This window comes from Elephas maximus, chromosome X (assembly GCF_024166365.1).
Source record: "Elephas maximus indicus isolate mEleMax1 chromosome X, mEleMax1 primary haplotype, whole genome shotgun sequence".
In the NCBI taxonomy this organism is placed as follows: Eukaryota; Metazoa; Chordata; class Mammalia; order Proboscidea; family Elephantidae; genus Elephas; species Elephas maximus.
In genome coordinates this window covers 114,352,686-114,365,867 of record NC_064846.1, presented here as the reverse complement: position 1 = coordinate 114,365,867, position 13,182 = coordinate 114,352,686, and the positions used below count along the sequence as shown (strand labels likewise).

Below are 13,182 nucleotides of genomic sequence, written 5' to 3'. Positions count from 1 at the left end.
AATAAGTATATTACTTCTTTCCTTGTCCAGGCTCTAAAGGCCAAATTCAGGGCTTTGCCACCATGGACCAGGTAGGAGGCAGGGTGTCTCTTGTTCTCTCGCAAACCTAAGGAAAGAGGAAGGCATGGTGTCAACGAAGCCATGTAGGGAAGTGAAAGACTTATTACCTTTGTCAGGCAACCAGAGAAAATGTTCAGGGTTCTGAGCAAAACTATAGATTTGGATTTTTATAATGTTGTTCCTTTACTGAGTAATTACTAAGTACCAGGCATTTGACATTCATTATCTCATTTAATCCTTATCCCCACCCTATGAGGCAGGCATTATTATCTTCATTTCACAGTTCAGGAAACTGAGGCTCAGAGAGGCAGAGAGACTTAACCAAGGGCACACACCTAGCCAGAGCCATGACTGAAACCACGTCTATCTGAAGCTGAGGCCTGTGTTCCTTTTGCTACACTGTCTCTTGGGTTTCAAAATGAGAACGTTCAGAAGGACCATGATTGCTACCTACACATATTTGAAGGGCCGTTAATGTAGAAGAGGGATTAGCTGTGTTCTGGGTTACTACAGGGGAGATTATTACAAACAGCCAGATTTAGGCTCAATTATTTTTTTTATTGAACTTTATTGAACAGGTAATGTGCACTTAATCACCAAGCCTCTGATTGAACACTTAAGTGCAATCTTCCTAGGTGGCAGAAAAATGGTTTGAGGTGTTGGGTAGGACACTGTACTCATTGGTCTCTGAGGTTCTTCATAATTCTGAGATTCTGATTCCTCCCGGCCAAGTCACCTTGAGAAATCTCAGGCCCAAGCAAGGAACCTTCTCTATTTCAAAGAAGATCAGGAAAGAGAAAACCCAGCAAGCTGGTTTCCATCTGGATTGATACCCAAGAACCAATGAGATGATGCCAGATGGTCAGGACTGGGCCTTTTCCCCATGGGAAGCACATCCAGGAAACTCTGAGGCTATCCATACTGAGTTTCTTAACTTAAAAGAAATAGGGATAATTTCACTCTGATCCAATTTTCTCAGCTACCCTTGTTAACTAAGAAAGTTAAAATCCATGTCCTGCCCTATTATGGTTAGTGAAAAAAAGCCAGTCTCAAAAGGTTACATAGTGTATGATTCCATTTATATAATATTCTTGAAACAACAAAATTATAGAGATGGAAAACAAATTAGTGGTTTCCAGAAGTTAGGGATGGTTCAGGGGTAAGGGATAGGTGATACAATAAAGGGGTAGCACTTGGGAGATCTTTGTGGTGATGGAATAGTACTATATTTTGATTGCAGTGATGGTTACACACACATAAATACCCACACTCAGTGGAGCGGGACATAAGAGATAGTTGGCAAAGGGCTCCATACCTCGAAATATGTCCAGGATGTGCTTTCCCACATACCAACAGATGGTCTCAAAGTTGGGGAACTTGAAGAGGTCTGCTGTGCTCAGCCGCTTCTCAATCTCATAGGCTCTGGAGGAAGGAGGCATGACAACAGGGCTTCCATTTACTGAGCACCTACTCTGTATCAGGTATTGTTATGGCTGCTTTATATCCATTATCTCTACTTTTCACAACCACCCTAGAAGACCCTACATTATAGATTGTGAAATTTGGACTCACAGGTTATGTTACTTGCCCAAAGTCATATAACTATTAAGTTAAGGATTAGGTGTTAGTTCTCAGACTAAACATCATCAAGAACCAATAGCCATCCTTCTCTGAGCATCTTGCCTCCTTCTATGCTGCATTCCTCACTCTAGGGGAGAGCCCAAGGACTCTAGCAGACAGGAGTGGCTAACTCAGGATCATCACAGCATCAGGACTCACTTGAGCTGCATTTCAATGTTAAGACTGTGTAAGAAGTTCCCTCCAAAGGCAAGGCAGTCCACGGGGGTCAGCACAGCATGGATCCAACCTACAGTGCAACAAGGCAAAATCATACCATCAGGAAGTAGGTGAGGAAGAGGGAAGGATGAAATCTGGTTAGCATGGGAAGTGTGGCAGAGGACCTTTCTTCCTCTCGACATTTCTTCTGTCCACTCAGTTCAACCCTAACTCCTTAGAGCAGTTAGCCTGTGACTCAGAACATTCTAAGTTCTTCCACTATCCCAACACCATTCCTTCCTAATCTGTCATTATTATAACCCTGAATTGGACCAAACTATGGCATTAATAAACTCCATTTCCTTCCTCTCCACTTCAAAATCTCTCTGATGCTTCTCTCTTGTATCTAAGAAGGGCATCACATTCTTGCTGTGGCTACCCCTTCTAACTCTGCCCTAGGTAAAACAAAAAGAGCTTTTGTGTTGGATAGGGCTGGTTCAAATTCTTATTCTGCTATTTTCTAGTTAAATATCCACTGCACAGGCTGGTTGTTAAACATGCACCTAGCTAGAACTCAATTATTCCCCTTGCCTTTGACCCTGCACCTTCTTGTGGGACCTTCTGATTTTTCTTCTTAAATCTCTCACATAAGCATCTCTTCCTCTCCATTCATCCTACTATTGCCTTGGTTAAGATCCCTCTTTATCTCTCAACCTAGCTACTGCAATAGCCTCCAAACTGGTTCCTCTACACTAGAGTGGTAGTTAAGGTATGGTCCAGGAAACCCTCGGGCTCCTTGATACTCTCTTTCAGAGAACATGTAATGTCAAAACTGTGTTCATGGTAATACAAAGATGCTATTTGCCTTTTTCAGTCTCATTCTCTCACAGGCGTACGGTGTAGTTTTCTAGAGGATATATGAACTGATATCACAACAGACTGAATGCAGAAGCAGATATGAGGCTGCCTTCTGTTAACCCAGATATTAAAGCAAATTACAAAAATGTAAAACAATACCACTCAACTTACTAAACTTTTGTTTGGAAAATAGTTATTCTTCTTAAAAAAAATTGTTATTTATGTTAACATGCAATGCTTTATTATTGTAATTTTTCAATAAATTCATAAATATTTTAAAATTTTCTGTTTTAATTTATAATATGATAAATACTAATAAATACAAATCACATAATAAAGGCTCTTTAGGGCCCTCAATATTTTTTTTAATATAAAGGGGCCCTGAGTCCAAAAAGTTTGTAAACCACTGCTCTACACCAATCTCAGCCCCTCAAACCAATCCTACACATCCAACCCTACGTGATATGTCTAAAATATAAATCTGCCCATGACATTCCCCTGATCAAAACCCTGCGAAGAAATGTCCATCCACAGGAGAATGAATAAATTGTGGTATATTCACAATGGATTACTAGGAAGCAATTAAAATGAATGAACTACAGCTACAGGTATCAACAAGGATCTTACAATCATAACGTTGAGAGAAAAAAGAAGAGAAGAATATATCCAATATGATTTCATCTATGTAACACTCGAAAATATGTCAAATAATACTATATATCGTTTAGTGAGGCATACCTATACAACAAAAGCATAAAAATGCATAAAAGCCTGACTTGCCTCACCATATATTAACCAACCTCAAAACAACAGTTAGCTCTGAGAGAGAAGAATGGGAAAGAAACTGAGGAGGAGTATACAGGAGGCTTAAAATATATTTGTAATATTTTATATTTTTAGTTGAGTAAGGAACACATGAGTGGTCATTACATTATTATTTATATCTTTTGCTACATCTGAATATTTCATTGGAAATTAAACAAACCAACCCTCAATAGTCTCCAATTACCTCTGTGTTAAGTTCAAGTATCTTGGTTGGGGAAAGTTCAGCCTGCATAGCTTTTCAGCTTCATCTACACCCAATCCTTGCTCTTTAGGCTCTAGTATCCATAAACTGCTTCATATAGCCTTGCTCTGCTTATCCCTTTCTCTAAGTCTAAAATGCCTTTCCTCCTCTTTTACTTGGTCAGTCCCTCCATGTATCATTATTCTGGGAAGATTTTCACAAACCCCTGGCTAGACTAAGTGCTCTCATCTCTGCTTCCACAACTTCTGGTGAATACCTCTACTGTGGCTATTAGAACAATACTGAAATGACCTATTTTATTTTTTTGTCCTTAGCATATAAACCAATGCTGGGGCACATAGTAGACACTCAATGTTTTTGAAACTAAGTAGATTGCACCCAGTTTGTGGGCATTTCTACCAAGATGCAAATTAATCTTGCCTGAACCTATGGTAAGCAAATTCAATTCACCAAACAGTTACTAGGTGCCCATTATGGAAAAGGCATTATGCTAGACCTGGCAAAGGATTCAAAGATGGGCAAATAAATGCCTTGGAATAAAAACTATAAAAGAGAAAAGCAGATCAATGGTGTGTGGGGTAGGGGGAGGGTGCTGACTTGCCTCAACACATACTAAACATTCTATAAAACCAATGTAATCAAATCAATATGACATTGACATATGAATAGACAAACAGACCTATGCAACAGAATAGAAAATCTGGAATACCAATATACATGTGAAGGAAACCCTGGTGGTGTAGTGGTTAAGTGCTATGGCTGCTAACCAAAAGTTTGGCAGTTCAAATCCACCAGGCGCTCCTTGGAAACTCTATGAGGCAGTTCTACTCTGTCCTGTAGGGTCGCTAAGAGTCAGAATTGACTCCAAGGCAACGGGTTTTGTTTTTTGGTTTTTTATACATGTGAAACCAATATATGGCAATGGTAGCAGTCCAATTCAGTGGGGAAAGAATGGATTATAGTGCTAGAACAAATGGCTATCAATCTGGAAAAATAATACAATACCCAAAATAAAGGACACAATGGACGGACTCAATGGAAGAATGGAGGCAACAGAGAAATTGAAAACAGAACAATAGAAATTACCCAATCTGAACAAGAGAGAGAAAACAGACTAAAAGAAAAATAAACTCAGGGACCTGTGGGACTACAACAAAATACGTCGCATTCATGTAATCATATGATTATAAGAATTATGATTATATTAAACCAGAATTCTGTATCCAGCAAAAATATCCTCCAGGAATGAAGGGGTAATCAAGACAATTTCAGATAAAAGAAAACTAAGAGAACATGCTGCCAGCAGGCCTAACCTAAAAGAATAGCTAAAGGAAGCTCTCTAAATAGAAAGGATAAAAGAAGGAATCACAGAACAGGAAGGAAGAAAGGACAATAGAAGAATAAAAATATGGGCAAATACAATAGACTTTCCTTCTCCTCTAAGGTATGTTTTCTAAGGTATGTTTGATGGTTGAAGCAAAAATTATAATATTGTGTGATGTGGTTCTCAATATATAGAGGAAATATTTAAGACGATATGGAGGTAAAGTTTCAACACTTCCCTCAAACAGTGAAAATGTCAATACCAGTTGGCTGTGATAAGCTATGGAGTTAAAATGTAATAACTAGAGCAACCACTTAAAAACCTATACAAAAGCTGAACCTAAAATTCATAAGGAAATTCAAATGCCAAAATAATCATGAAAAAGAAAACCAAAGAGAGAACTGACACTTCTTGATTTCGAAACTTACTACAAAGGTACAATAATCGAGATAGTGTGGTACTGTCATAAGGATAAACATACTGATCAGTGGAATATAACTGAAAGTTAAGAAATAAATCCATACATCTATGTTCAACTGATGTTTGACAACTGATCAATTCAATTCAAGACAATTCAATGAAGGAAAGAATAGTCTTTTCAACAAATGGTGCTAGGACAACTGGATATCCACATGCAAAAGAGTGAAATTCAATCCGTACCTCACACCATATACAAAGATCAACTCAAAATGAATGAAATACCTAAATGTAAAAACTAAAACTATAAAATTCTTAGAAAACTAATGTGTAAATATTTGTGGCCTTAGATTACGCAATGGTCTTTTAGCGATGACACCAAAAGTACAAGGAACCAGAGAAAACAGAGATAAATTGGACACATGAAAATTAATAACTTTTGTGCTTCACAGGACAATGTTAAGAAAGTGAAAAAAAAAAACCCAGAATGAGAGAAAGTATTTGCAAATCATGCACCTGATAAGGGTCTAGTATCCAGAATTTATAAATTCTTTCAGCCTTCTTTACAGAAATAGAAAAGCCAATCCTCAAATTTATATGGAGGGCAAAATCTATGGCCATCGGGTCAATTCCAACTCATAGCAACCCTATAGGACAGAGTAGAACTGCCCCGTAGGGTTTCTAAGGAGCAGCTGGTGGATTCAAACTGCCAACATTTTGGTTGGCAGCTGAGCTCTTAAGCACATTGCATCACCAAGGTTCCTATGGAAGGGCAAGGGCCCATAAACAGCTAACGCAATCTTGAAAGAGAATAAAGTAGAAGGACTCACACTTCCTGATTTAAAAATATACTATAAAGCCACAGTAATTAAAAAGAGCCTGGTACTGGTATAACAACTGGCATATACAGACGAATGGAATAGAACAGAGTCCAAAAGTAAATCCATACATCTACAGTCAACCGATTTTTGACAAGTGTATTAAGACCATTGAATGTAGGAGTCTCATCAATAACTGGTGCTGGGAAAACTGGATTTCCACATGCAGAAGAATGAATCAGGATTCATGCCTCACACTATACACAAGAATAAATTCAAAATGTGTTGTTGTTGTTTGTTGTTAGGTGTCATAGAGCCAGTTCCGACTCATAGCAACCCTATGCACAACAGAACGAAACACTGCCTGGTCCTAAGCCATCCTTACAATCGTTGTTATGCTTGAGCTCATTGTTGCAGCCACCTTGTTGAGGGTCTTCCTCTTTTCCACTGACCCTGTACTCCGCCAAGCATGCTGTCCTTCTCCAGGGACTGATCCCTCCTGACAACATGTCCAAAGTACATAAGATGCAGTCTCACCATCCTTGCTTCTAAGGAGCATTCTGGTTGTACTTCATCCAAGACAGATTTGTTCGTTCTTTTGGCAGTCCATGTCATATTTAATATTCTTCACCAACACCACAATTCAAAGGCGTCAATTCTTCGGTCTTCCTTATTCATTGTCCAGCTTTCACATGCATATGATGAGACTGAAAATACCATGGCTTGGGTCAGGTGCACCTTAGTCTTCAAGGTGACATCTTTGCTCTTCAACACATTAAAGAGGTCCTTTGCAACACATTTACCCAATGCAATGCATCTTTTGATTTCTTGACTGCTGCTTCCACGGCTGTTGATTGTGGATCCAAGTAAAATGAAATCCTTGACAACTTCAATCTTTTCTCTGTTTATCATGATGTTGCTCATTGGTCCAGTTGTGAGGATTTCTGTTTTCTTTATGTTGAGGTGCAATCCATACTGAAGGCTTTGATCTTCATTAGTCTTTGATCTTCATTAGTAAGTGCTTCGAGTCATTTTCACTTTCAGCAAGGAAGGTTGTGTCATCTGCATAACGCAGGTTGTTAATAAGCCTTCCTCCAATCCTGATGCCCCATTCTTCTTCATACAGTCCAGCTTCTCGTATTATTTGTTCAGCATACAGACTGAATAGGTATGGTGAAAGAATACAACTCTGACGCACATCTTTCCTTACTTTAAACCAGTCAGTATCCCCTTGTTCTGTCCAAACAACTGCCTCTTGATCTAGGTAAAGGTTCCTCATGAGCACAATTAAGCGTTCTGGAATTCCCATTCTTTGCAAAGTTATCCATAGTTTGTTAGGATGCACACAGTCGAATACCTTTGCATAGTCAATAAAACACAGGTAAACATCCTTCTGGTATTCTCTGCTTTCAGCCGGGATCCATCTGACATCAGCGATGATATCCCTGGTTCCACGTCCTCTTCTGAAACTGGCCTGAATTTCTGGCAGTTCCCTGTCAATATACTGCTGCACCTGTTTTTCGATGATCTTCAGCAAAATGTTGCTTGGGTGTGATATTAATGATATTGTTCTATAATTTCCACATTCAGTTGGATCACCTTTCTTGGGAATAGGCATAAATATGGATCTCTTCCAGTCAGTTGGCCAGGAAGCTGTCTTCCATATTTCTTGGCATAGATGAATGAGCACCTCCGGCACTGCATCTGTTTGTTGAAACATCTCAATTGATAGTCCATCAATTCCTGGAGGCTTGTTTTTTGCTGATGCCTTCAAAGCAGCTTGGACTTCTTCCTTCAGTACCATCGGTTCCTGATCATATGCCACCTCTTGAAATGGTTAAACATCAACTAATTCTTTTTGGTACAATGACTCTGTGTATCCCTTCCATCTTCTTTTGATGCTTCCTGCGTCATTTAATATTTTCCCCATGGAATCCTTCACTATTGCAACTCGAGGCTTGAATTTTTTCTTCAGTTCCTTCAGATTGAGAAACGCCGAGAGTGTTCTTCCCTTTTGGTTTTCTATCTCCAGCTCTTTGCACATGTCATTATAACACTTTACTTTGTCTTCTCAAGAGGCTCTTTGAAATCTTCTGTTCAGTTCTTTTACTTCATCAATTCTTCCTTTTGCTTTAGCTGCTCGACGTTCGAGAGCAAGTTTCAGAGTCTCCTCTGACATCCATTTTGGTCTTTTCTTTCTTTCCTGTCTTTTCAAAGACCTCTTGCTTTCTTCATGGATGATGTCCTTGATGGCATTCCACAACTCATCTGGTCTTCAGTTACTAGTGTTCAATGTGTCAAATCTATTCTTCAGATGGTCTCTAAATTCAGGTGGGATATACTCAAGGTCATATTTTGGCTCTCATGGACTTGCTCTGATTTTCTTCAGTTTCAGCTTGAACTTGCATATGAGCAATTCATGGTCTGTTCCACAGTCGGCCCCTGGCCTTCTTCTGACTGATGATATTGAGCTTTTCCATCATCTCTTTCCACAGATGTAGTCAATTGACTTCTGTGTGTTCCATCTGGCGAGGTCCATGTGTACAGTTGCTGTTTATGTTGGTGAAAGAAGGTATTTGCAATGAAGAAGTCGTTGGTCTTGCAAAATTTTATCATTCGATCTCCGCCATTGCTTCTATCATCAAGGCCATATTTTCCAACTACTGATCCTTCTTCTTTGTTTCCAACTTTCACATTCCAATTGCCAGTAATTATCAATGTAACTTGATTGCATGTTCAATCAATTTCAGACTGCAGCAGCTGATAAAAATCTATTTCTTCATCTTTGGCCCTAGTGGTCGGTGCGTAAATTTGAATAATAGCCGTATTAACTGGTTTTCCCTGTAGGCGTGTGGATATTATCCTATCACTGACAGCACTGTACTTCAGGATAGATCTTGAAACGTTCTTTTTGATGATGAATGCAACACCATTCCTCTTCAAGTTGTCATTCCCAGCATAGTAGACTATATGATTGTCTGATTCAAAATGGCCAATGCCAGTCCATTTCAGCTCACTAATGCCTAGGATATCGATGTTTATATGTTCCATTTCATTTCTGATTATTTCCAACTTTCCTAGATTCATACTTCATACATTCCAGGTTCCGATTATTAATGGATGTTTGCAGCTGTTTCTTCTCATTTTGAGTCAAGTCACAACAGCAAATGAAGGTCCCGAAAGCTTTACTCCATTCACATCATGAAGGTCGACTCTACTTTGAGGAGGCAGCTCTTCCCCAGTCATTTTTGAGTGCCTTCCAACCTGGGGGGCTCATCTTCCAGCACTATATCAGACAATGTTCTGCTGCTATTCATACGGTTTTCACTGGCTAATGCTTTTCAGAAGTAGACTGCTGGGTCCTTCTTCCTAGTCTGTCTTAGTATGGAAGCTCAGCTGAAATCTGTCCTCCATGGGTGACCCTGCTGGTATCTGAATACCGGTGGCATAGCTTCATAGCAACACGGAAGCCCCGACAGTACGACAAACTGACAGACACGTGGGATTCAAAACACACACAGTCAAAATGTATCAGGACCTAAATGTGAAAACTAAAACCATAAAATTCTTGGAAGAAAACAAAGGCGTGGCTCCAGGTCCTGGTTTTTAACAATGCATTATCAGATTTGTTGACCAAAGTACAAGAAGCAAAAGTCAAAATAGGTAAACAGGACCTCATAAAAACTAAATAATTTTGTTCATCAAAATACTTTATCAACAAAGTGAAAAAGACAATCTACAGATTGGGAGAAAATTTTTCGGGAACCATATAGCTGATAAGGGACTAATATTCAAAATATATTTAAAAAATTCAGCAACTAAACAACAAAAAGACAAGTAACTCAATCAAAAAGTGGACAATGGACTTAAACAGACATTTCACCAAAGAAGATATCCAAATGGCCAACAAGCACATATAAAGGATGCTCAACATCATTAGCCATTAAAACTAAAAACTACACCCATTGCCATCGAGTTGATTCTGACTCACAGTGACCCTATAGGACAGAGTGGAACTGCCCCATAGGGTTTTCAAGGCTGTAATCTTTACAGAAGCAGACTGTCACATCTTTCTCCCACAGAGCGGCTGGTATGGACCTTTTGGTTGGCAGCCGAGCGCTTAACCACTGCGACACCAGGCCTCCTTCATTAGCCATTAGAGAGATACCAATCAAGAGTGACAATAACCAAAATAATGGAAAACGATAGGTGTTGAGAAGGTTGTGGAGAAACTGGAACCCTCCATTCACTGCAGGTTGAGAATGTAAAATGGTATAGTCACTACGGTAAACAGTTTGGTGGTTCCTCAAAAAGCTGAACACAGCACTACCATATGACCCAACACTTCCAATCCTAGAATTCCAGAACAAGTAAAGGCAGGAACACAAACAGAAAACTGTACACCAATGTTCATTGCAGCACTTTTTACAATAGCTAAAAGGTGCAAACAACCAAAACGTCCATAAACACATGATTTAATAACAAAATGTGGTATATACACACAATGGAATACTGCTCAGCCATAAGTAGAAATGAAGTTCTGATGCATGCCACAACATGGATGAACCTTGAAAATATCATCCTAAGCAAAATAAGTCAGCCACAAAATAACAAACACTGTATGTTCTCACATATTTGAAATAGGCAAATATACAGAAGTCAAAGATTATTAGTTGTTACCAGGGGTAGGAAGGAAGAAGTAAGAGGTAGTTTTTGCTTAGGGTGCACTGGTGGAATGATTTGGAAAAGGATAGCAAGAATGGTTGTACAACTTGAGGAATGTAACTAATGTCACTAAATTGTACTTTCAGAAATGGTTGAACGGGTGTATACTTTGTTATGTACAGCTTCACCACAATAAACAAACAAAAAGAATTCTTACAACTTAACAATAAAAAGATAAATAGCCTAATTAAACAATGGGCAAAGTAACTGAACATACAACATTTCTCCAAGGAAGATATACAAATATCCAATAAACACACAGAAAGATGCTCAACATCAACAGTCATTAAAAAAAAAAACCACTGCCGTCAAGTCGATTCCGATTTATAGCGGAGATACAAACCAAAACCAGAATGAGATACTACTTCACATCCACTAGGATGACTATAATCATAAAGACGGACAGTAAGTGTTGGCATGCACATGTAGAAATTGGAACCCTCATATATTGCAGGTGGGAATGTAAAATGATACAGCTGCTCTGGAAAATAGTTTGGCAGTTCCTCAAAAAGTTAAACATAGAGTTACAATATAACCTAGCAATTAACACAATGGATTACTATTCAGCCATTAAAAGGAATAACGTTCTGATACACGGTACAATATGGATAAGCCTTAAAAACACAGAGAGTTCATTCAGTGGTAGAATTTCTGCCTTCCATGCAGGAGTCCTGGGTTCATTCCTGGCCAATGCACATCATACGCAACTACCACCTGTCTCTCAGTGGAGGCTTGTATGTTGCTAAGATGCTGAACAGGTTTCAGTGGAGCTACAAGACTAAGATGGACTGAGAAGAAATGGCCTGGCAATCTACTTCTGAAAATCAGCCAATGAAAATCCTATGAATCACAATGGCCCAATCTGCAACTGATCAAGGGACCGGTGCAGGACCGGACAGCAATTTGTTCCACTGTGCATGGAACCACGAGTTGTTACTGACTTAATGGCAGCTAACAACAACAACAAGTGAAAGAAGGCAGACACAAAAGAAACCACATATAGCAAGATGGTGTACTAGGTGCACGCTACCGAGGACCCCTCTTGCAACAAAGACTCGGAAAAACAAGTGAATCGATCACATACATAACAATCTACAAACCCTGAACAACAAACACAGATTTAGAGACGGAGAACGAACAAATACGGGGAGGCAGCGATTGCTTTCAGAGCCTGGACCCAGCGTCCCAGTCAGGTGACTTTCGGCGCCCGATTTGGGGCAAAGCCCAGGGGGGCAGACGGCACAAACAAGGGGCCTAGCCCTGGCCCCTGAACTCATTCCGGGAGGGGGCCTAGCCGGTTCGAGCAGGCGGCGTGACGACGCAGCCAGTGGGAAAAGACCCTGGGAGACAGTGACGGGTCTTGGAGCGGGGAGAGCGGCGTCGCAGCCGGGGAGCCGTCCCACCAGGATTTTGGCGAGGCGCGGGAGCGGGGAGCTGCTCCACCCCCCTGAACTAACCCCGGGAGGAGGCCCAGCCGGTTCGCACAGGTGGCGTGGCGACGCAGCTGGTGGGAGAAGTCCCTGGGAGACAGTGACGGGTCTTGGAGCGGGAAGAGTGGCGTCCCAATCGGGACACGCGATCGCGGCGCAGGCGCGGGGAGCTGCTCTGCTCGCCTGAGCTGACCCCGAGGGGGAGCCCAGTCTGTTCGCGGAGGCGGCGCGGCGACGCGGCAGGCGGGACGGGGAGTCCCCGGGAGGCAGCGACTGATTTTGGAGTCGGGAGTGCACCGTCCCAGGCTGGCAGCGGAGGATCTGACCGTGACTCCAGCGGGCCAGACCCCCCGGGGGCAATCTCCACACAGCCAGCACACATAGGAGACGCACCCCGCGGAAATCTCAGATATAATAGTCATTCCAAGCAAGACAAGCAACTCTGGCTATATTCTGAGGTGCTACTCTCCTATCTCTCCGATCCCTCCCTCCACCCTCCCCAGGCGGCTTCATTAACATCCGAATAGCCTGAGCCAGAGGGAGAACTCTGATAGGGATATGACTGCATTTTTTTTTTAGCGGATTTTCTGGAAAAACTAGTTTCCCAGTGATGGCTCGGAGACAGCAGTCCATATCAAACCACTTAAAGAAGCAGACCATGACAGCTTCTACAACCCCCCAAACAAAACAATCAAAATCTTTCCCAAATGAAGATGCAATCCTGGAATTATCAGATACAGAATATAA

At 40.8% G+C, this 13,182-nt stretch overlaps 1 protein-coding gene across 4 annotated transcripts in view; it reads right to left on the bottom strand.

Annotated features, from left to right (window-relative positions):
* PHF8 (PHD finger protein 8) overlaps positions 1 to 13,182 on the bottom strand; it is a 119,932-nt gene that overhangs the window by 73,713 nt on the left and 33,037 nt on the right. For all 4 annotated transcript variants that reach the window (XM_049872589.1, XM_049872588.1, XM_049872587.1 and 1 more), the window contains 3 exons: positions 1,840 to 1,927; positions 1,376 to 1,482; positions 15 to 106 (listed from right to left, as the gene is read on the bottom strand). In XM_049872589.1, the coding sequence (XP_049728546.1) occupies positions 15 to 106; positions 1,376 to 1,482; positions 1,840 to 1,927 (287 nt within the window). The remainder of the gene's footprint in view (positions 1 to 14; positions 107 to 1,375; positions 1,483 to 1,839; positions 1,928 to 13,182) is intronic.